General features: G+C 58.2%; 1 protein-coding gene across 3 annotated transcripts in view; it reads left to right on the plus strand.

Annotated features, from left to right (window-relative positions):
- The window catches only part of LOC102573177 (G protein-coupled receptor kinase 5), a 42,818-nt gene extending 39,803 nt beyond the window's left edge, over positions 1–3,015 (plus strand). For all 3 annotated transcript variants that reach the window (XM_059730672.1, XM_014595298.3, XM_019491431.2), the window contains exon 16: positions 41–3,015. In XM_059730672.1, coding sequence (XP_059586655.1) covers positions 41–160 — 120 coding nt within the window. In that variant the 3' untranslated portion in view covers positions 161–3,015. The remainder of the gene's footprint in view (positions 1–40) is intronic.
- Positions 3,016–7,602: the final 4,587 nt, after the last annotated feature.

Here is a 7,602-nt window from a genome sequence, read left to right on the forward strand (position 1 = left end):
TGGCGCTGGCTAACTGTCTGTCTGTCTGTCTCCCTTGCAGCCGGCCGACTATGCCCTCAGCACCAACGCACACTCCAACCTCCCGGCAGGCGTGAACTCTCACTCCCCCACAGCCAACTCTGCCTGCCAAGGCCGGTCCACGGCACAGGCACCTTCCTGACCCCAGCCCTGCCGTGGAGAACCTGCTCCTTGGGAGCTCCAGCCCGGACACCTTCCATGGAGCCTCCATCCTTGCCTTCTCAGGGTTACCATGGATGTGAAGCAGAGGCTGCTGGAGCCGTGCCGGGGATGCGGAGGTGGTTGGGCCACCTACGTGCCCGGTAGGACTGGGGTGCTCACAGAGGCTGTGTTGGGAGGGCATTTGGACTTTTGGGCCAGAGCCCTCTTAATGCATAACAGTTGGGACCAGGAGCCAGGCCTGCCCTTGGCACCTCATCCTGCTTGCCTTGCCTGGGGGCATCATGGCCAGGCCAGCCCGGCTGTGCTCTGGACAACCCTGTGCTCCGGTACAGCCCAGCTCCACAGGTCTGTGCTGCTCAAGGGGATTCCTCAGCCCCCTGCTCCTGCTATACCCAGAGACCTAGCAGCTGGGTGCTGGGCCTGCAAGATGCCCCCTTGTCTACTTGTCTAGCCCAAAGGGTCAAGCTGGGATCCAGTCAGCTCCTCCAGTACAGTCAGGCTGTGAAAATGGCCACCAGGGTGGGGGGAGGCTTGAAACAAGATGCTGCTTGCCTGGGAGTGGAGCAGCAATCTGTGTTGCCTCAGGTTTTGCTGCTGGTATTTGGGCCTAGGCATGGGCTGAGAGGTCCAGCGGGTTTAGACTCAGCCCTGATTTGAGCCCCATTGCTGGCAGGGAACGGAAGGGGTGCGAGCCTGTGTGTCGCCCTCATGCTGCCTGGACGCTCTGCACATTATCTTATCGCTGGCTGTTCGTGTAACCTCCGGGGCACAGGAAGCCTCGGCCTGGGTTCAAATGTGTTGGATTTTTATCTCTAGTCTCCAAGTAGCAGCGAGCGCAGCCTTGGAGCGGTAGGCAGAGCAAGACGAGCGCAGGCTGAGCTGCCCTGCCCCACATGCCCTGACCTCGCACTGAGGATCTGGCCACCGCTGAGCGGATCAGGTGCTGACATGCGACTCGTTGCTAGCAGCAGGGGCTCAGTCGGGGCAGGGAGCTGCTCAGATCTGGGGCAGCATAGACTCCCTGGCATTTTGGCACAACAGCGGGCAGCTCCCTGCTGCACGGCTGAACCAGAGCCGAAACACGGTGTGTCCTGAGCAGCAACGGCTGGCGTCCTGATGCTCTCAAGCTGGGCAGGCAAAGGAGCCTCAGACTGGTGTGATGCTAGCAACATCACCAGCTGCTGTGGCATGGGCCCAGCCAGGTCAGTAGTATGGTACTGCCTTAGCTCAGGTCTATGAGAGCCTGTTGCAGGAGGCCAAAACCTGCCTTCCCACCCTGGCAGGAGGAGGAACAGAGCAGGGTCTGGGATGGGCTCCCTGCTTGGCAAGCTGGTGCAGCTGTCCTGGGCTTGCTTTGGGGCTCTGGAGCTCACGGCAGCTGGCTAGGGAAATGGCTCTGGGCGCAGCAGCATGTCTAGTGGTATGAAAGCCCCCAAAGGTATCACATGCCAGACCCTGCAGTGGGTAGCCTTGCAGGGCAACAGCTCAGGGGGAGGTTGTGTCCCTGCAGCGTGCAACATTGAAGTGAATTGCCTCTCTCAGGTATTTCAGCAAGCTAAATGCAGCTTGCCTGAGTGGGACACTTCTGGGGCAGGGAAAGACTTGTGGGGGGTGGCCCAGAATATTGCATTGTCCACACTGCCTGCCCTGTTTTAAGAGGAAGGGAGCACAGAGGGATTTTTTTGGGTTCTAGCTGGCTGGCTGATCTTGGCTGAAAATGGTGGTGCAGGAGCTCAGAAGAGCATAGGGGACTCGTGCCCATCTTGGCTGCTTTGACCATCTCCACCCCTACGTTTAAAAATCCCTCTGCACTCGTGTCACTGATGGCAGCTAGAATACAAAGTGGGTTTCAAGAAATGGATTGTGCGTCGTGGTTCCTTTTTTACATTCCTCTCCCTGGGGAAGGTGGAGTCCAGCTGGCAGGGTGGGCTAATCTCACTGAGTTCAGCCTGGCTGCCATGGCTGCAGGAGCCAGGGGGAAAGCAGACAAGCTGTTTGTATTGATGTTTTCCTATCGATAGGGGGGGGAAAAAAAGGTTGCACCATGAGAGAGGGTTGATTCAGCAAAGAAGTCTGGGGCCTCAACAACTTGGCAGACTCAACCTCCGTATAAATGAGCAAGAGAGGATGGTTTCTGCTGCGATGCCTGTTGCCCATGAGCCTCGCAAACCAATCCTGAAATAATCGCTGCCTGGTTTGGGGAGTTGGTGGCTTGTTTATTTGTCTTTCTTCCCCCTAGTGCAGATTATACACACACACACACACACAACCCCCCCCGCCCCCCAAAAAAATCTATTTTGGGCTTGTTTTGGCCTGAGAATGTGCCTGAAATAGGTTTGATTTTTTTTTCTTGCCCCCCTCCCCTTCCTGCTCCATTGGATCAAAGAGGAAAAAGGCTTCAGATCCTGTTTTTAGAATTGCGTGTGCGAGATAAATTGTGTACGTGTGGTAAAGGCTGAGAACTGCCCTCAGAAAGATGCTCCAAGACCCCCTGACTTCCCCAGGAGAGACAACTTGCCACATGGACCAGGCTTGTTTCTGTGCAAGTGAGGGGCATGATACCAAATTCTCCAGCACAGGGCTTGGGGGGGAAGCAAGACCAATTCCTGTTTGCCAAAGGCATCTTGATTTGTGTGTATGCCTTCCCCTCTGCATCAAATGCCATCGGTTGGTTTCTCTTTGATTTTCGCACTGTAGCTCCCTGGGGCCAGTGCACTTGGTTTACGTGCTGTTTAGTTTTGTACATTTGTAAACATTTGTAAATATTTGTATGTTGACTGCCTGGATGTACATTTTTAAGCTAAAAGCTGCCAACCAAGCCATGTGGTGACTCTACGCATGATGTGTCGGGGATCTTTTTATGCGGAATTTAAAAACAGCCGAGAAGCGAGGGATACGTGGCTGTCCCTTGGTCCCCACCAAGGGAAAAACACCCTCTGCGTCCACTGTGGTTCTGTAGTGGGCTTTGTATTCCTTTCCCATTTGTAATTTAATTACAACACTCTATTCCAGCTTGCTTTTCTTTTCCTTTTTCCCATTGTGTAAACCACCAAAATGTCATGCATGGTTTCTCTGTCCCTTCCACCCCCCACCCCTTCTTTCCATCTCTCATTCTTTTTTTTTTTCCCTCCCCTTTTTTGGGTTGTGCCTTTCTGGTGCCTTCAGGTGGTTTAGGTTTACATGTACATGCATGCATGCAACTCTTCCCTCAACTCGTGCCTACAACCCACTGGGTTGTCAGAGCCCCACAGTGAGGCTGGGAGGGGGGAGGTCCAAGCACTTCTGCAGCCTGCAGGTGCTGCCTGTGCAGGGCTGATTGCAGAACCAGAGCCTTCCCCTGCAGCACTGGGACAAGTCTGGCATCAACCAGTCCGGCTGCCGGCCTAATGGACTGACAGCCCTGAGACCCAGAGCTGTCTTCATACAGTGGCCACAGTGCTGAGCCTGCAGCAAGCACTCCTGGGCTTTCATGGATGGGCGCTGTCACTGCTGTCACCAGCACGGGGGAGAGGAGGTTGCCAAAGGCGCAGTGGGGAGATGGCGACAGAGCTGGAGCAGGACTTGTTGGCCCTGCTGCCCCTCCAGGAGCTGCAGTTGTTGAGCTGGTGCTACTGCACAGGGACCTGAGCTCTGTGCCTCACCTTCGTGTGTGTCCCTGTGGCCCAGCAGGGCCCGGAGGGGATGGCTGAGCGGCTGAGACTGTGAGTCTGCGCAGAACAAGGTCAGTGCTGCAAGCTGGGACTCCCACCAAGTGCATCTGCAGGGAAAGCATCTCCCACCCTCCCCCCTGGCGGTAAAGCAGGGTTTACCACCACCACCCCTCTTTTTGCTCTCCTCGATCTTTAAACCAGGTCCCAGCCTGTGGAGCGACAAGGCCCATGCTGGCCACTAGATGGCCCTCGGCACAAGCTGGATGCTTGGGAGCTTGGCTCCTGGTGTTGGTTCCCATGCTGAGCTCTGGCTAAACCTGAGATACAGGCCCCCACCAACTGGCCAATGCTGGGGGCAGCTGCAGCATGGTGTGGGAATGGATGCAGGACTGCCGGGTATCAGTAGGGGCAGGGTGAATGGGGCCCCCAATTTACCCTGAAGATGGGATGAGCCCTCCTGGGTGTGCCCTGCCTGCAGGGTGAGCATGAGCACTTGGCCCCATGGTGCCTGCAGCTCCAGCCCCACTAGGACCCTGAACATGAGTGGTGGCCAGGCTGGGTGTAGGGCCGGGCTCTGTGACCCTCCTGCTCTGTACATGTGCTGGGCATTGGCTCTGCATGGGCTTCATGCAAAGCCGTTCATCCAGGGCTGGCTTCATGCTGCTCAAGGCAGGGACCCTGGGGCCTAGAGTCCCCTCTATGTGCAGGTGCAGCTTGGGGCAGTCCTGTACCTGGCAGCCTCCCACAGGGCACCTTCTCCCTGGTAAGTGTCCAGCGCAGTCCTCATGGCAGTGCCATGGCACTTGCCCCACCATTGGGCAGACCAGGCAAGGGCCAGGGACTTTGTGTGCACTGAGGAGCATGTGCCTTTGCCCCCAGCCCTCATGCATCTGCCCACAGCAGGATCTGTTGCTAAAGATGCCCAGTGCCCTTGGGTCCAGGTGGAGCTGGGGTCTCGCATGGGCAGCACTGTTTGCTGTCCCCTTTCTGCTGCCCTGCGTGGGGCCTGCTCCCCCCACCCTGTCCCCTGCAGCTGTGAATAGCATTGTGGAGGCCTTCATCAAGGCTGCTCTCAAGAACAGGCCCTTTGCCCTCTGCAGCTGGCAGCCAAGGGCCCTGACATGCAAGGCGAGCCAGCAGGACGGAGGCAGCGCAGCAGTGCGCTTCAAAAAGGCTGTCTCTCTAAGGTCATGCACCAGCAAGTCAGCAGCTGCCAGCAATCGGCACAGGTGCAGCAGCCCAGCTAGCCCTGCTCCCCAGACAGCGCTGGGCTGCAAGGAGATGAAGCCTCCAGTCCCAGCAGGCAGGGCTCCCCGCACGCCTGCCTGCAGTCATGCCCCAGCTGTGGGGGAGCACGCGCACACGCCCTGCACAAGGCAGCCGCAGCAAGGTGGGAGCCCTTCCTGCAGAGTGAGGTAAGTGCACTCCAAGGGCACTTAGTGATTGGGGCTGGCCATGCCCCAACCTGCTGCCAGGTGTGCATGTTGGGGGAGGTTGCATGGGTCTGCTCTGGATAGCTGGAGGTGATGCATGTTTATTAGCCTTGTTAGTGGTGCCCAGCAGTCCTGGGGAGGTTGGGGCCCTGACGGGCTGGTGGGGGCAGATGCAGAGGGCATCCCTGCCCCGGGGGGCTCACAGTCTGAATGGGCCAGGCAGCACCCCTGCCAAGTGTGGCCCAGGCAGGTGGGCCATCAGTGCAAAGTCTGTTCTGGCCCCAGCTCTCCCATGCCTCAGTGCTGAGCCCAGCCCCAAGCTATCCATCCCATAGGATGTTGCTGCCTGGGGCTTTGCCAGGAGGTCCTGTCCCAGCTGTGGAAGGCTCCTTAGATGCGTATGACTGCAGGCCAGGCTGCTTCACCCTGCAGTCTCTTGGTTAGTAGAGTGGGGCCCTCCCTGCCCCTTGCTCACTAGAGCTTCCCCCTTGTATTTGCAAGCTGGCTGCTCCCCTGATGTGGTGCAGAGCTGCGGCGAACTCCCTGGGGCCTTGCCAGCCTAGCAGAAGCAGGGTACCCTGTGTCTTAACCGCACGCTTCTCCCTTCCTGCTTCCAGCCTCTATGCACACTTTGCTGGTCTGCCCCATGATGGCCCAGCTCTGGGAAATCCTCTCTATGGAGCAAGCCTACATGTGCTTTATCTCCAGCTGGTGCAAACCATCCTGGCTTTGCCATCAGTTGTTTTCCTGGCTCACATCAGCCATGGAGCTGGGCTGTGCTGGCATCTGAGCTTGGAGGGCACTGAGCTAAGTGCTGCTCCAGCAGGACCCACTCCTGGAGCCCTTGGTGTCAGCCCCGGCTGGCGTGTGGGTGCCGGAGAGCGGGGACGGGTGGAAGGTGGTGAGCTCATTCTCCTCGCAGGCCCTGGGGGTGGCAAAGCCATCGGGCGGGCAGGCCTGGCCCTGGAACTGGAAGCAGATGGTGTAGAGGAAGGCTGACAGGTGCAGCAGGCACACGCAGCAGAAAATGGCCACCACTGCAATGGTGTGGGGCTCCCACAGGGATGGCTCCGGGGTAGGGGTCCCAGGTGGCCCTGTTGCCTTCTCGGGGGGCTTGAGGCCGCTCCTCAGCCTCTCCGTGAGGTTCATGCTCACCCTGGCTTTCCCTAGGGCTCCTGAGGGCTCTGCATTAGCACCATGGTATTGCAGGCAGCAACAATGAGCCTTGTCTCTGGCACCTGCAAAGGGAAGGAGGCTCGTGAGGCCAGAGCAGCTCCTGGCTCCCTCCAAGTCTCTGGACCCACTCCTGAGGTGGCCAAGTATGTCCGATGGCGCGGGACTGGGCTAGGAAGAGCAAGCCCAGCCCTTATGCTCTCAGCATCTCTCCAACTGCGGTTAAAACCCCGAGGGAGGAGGTGTCTAACCATGCACAGGACTTGGATCCTACAGGCTCTAGGGTGAAAGGGTGCTTTGGGCTGGTGCATGACAGGGGAGGCTGCCTGGGTTGCTCTAGACAGCCCTCCTCAGCCCTCTCTGTGAGAAGGAGGTATGTGCCCCTGCCCTGCCCTGGCAGCTGTTGCACACACAGGAAGCCAACTTAAATCCCCTCCCAGGACCACAGGCAAAGCAAATGCCCACCTCCCATCTCTGCCTGCCAGCCAGGCTGCGTGTGCCTGTCCTGATAAAGCCCCAAGCTACAACTGCAGCCCTTGCGTCCCCATGCAAACCTCAGGGATGCACGTTGCATCTCGCAGCAGACTCAGCCCTGGACCCTGCAGAACCAGGCCATGGGGCAGGCACCATCCCTCTCCCCTCTGTAATACTCAGCTCCTGGCCAGAGGTACCTTGTGTCCAGGCTCCATTGCTTCCCACATCCACAGCTCCAGAGTATGGCAGCTGCAGACAGAAGCAGGGACAATGGTCTCTGTACCTGTTGCTCTGGAAACTGCACGAGGTCTGGGCACTTGGAGCGAGCCCGAGCCAGTCTGGCTTGTCTGGCCTGGCAGCACCTTCCTGAGACCAAGAGCCTGGCTCTTTCCGTGGGTCCCCAGCTGCTCTCCAGCTCTCAGCTTTGCTTCAGCTTCCTGCAGCAGAGCCTCTGCTGCACAGACGAGCACTGCTGGCAGTCGGTGGCAATGCCTGTCCACCAATTCCTGAGGTGCTCCTCTGCTAGTGAGGAAGGGGGAAAGGCACCTCCCTCCTTTTCCAGCTCCACAGGGAATAGGAGGCATCACCTGGCTAGGATCCAAACAGCTGTCCCTGCCATGACCCAGGGAGAGCCTCCAGCATCAGGGCGACCCTGGTAGCTCTTTCCCTGGAGATGCTGACTGAAAATGAAG

The sequence above is a fragment of the Alligator mississippiensis genome, chromosome 7 (genome assembly GCF_030867095.1).
Source record: "Alligator mississippiensis isolate rAllMis1 chromosome 7, rAllMis1, whole genome shotgun sequence".
Classification (NCBI taxonomy): domain Eukaryota; kingdom Metazoa; phylum Chordata; order Crocodylia; family Alligatoridae; genus Alligator; species Alligator mississippiensis.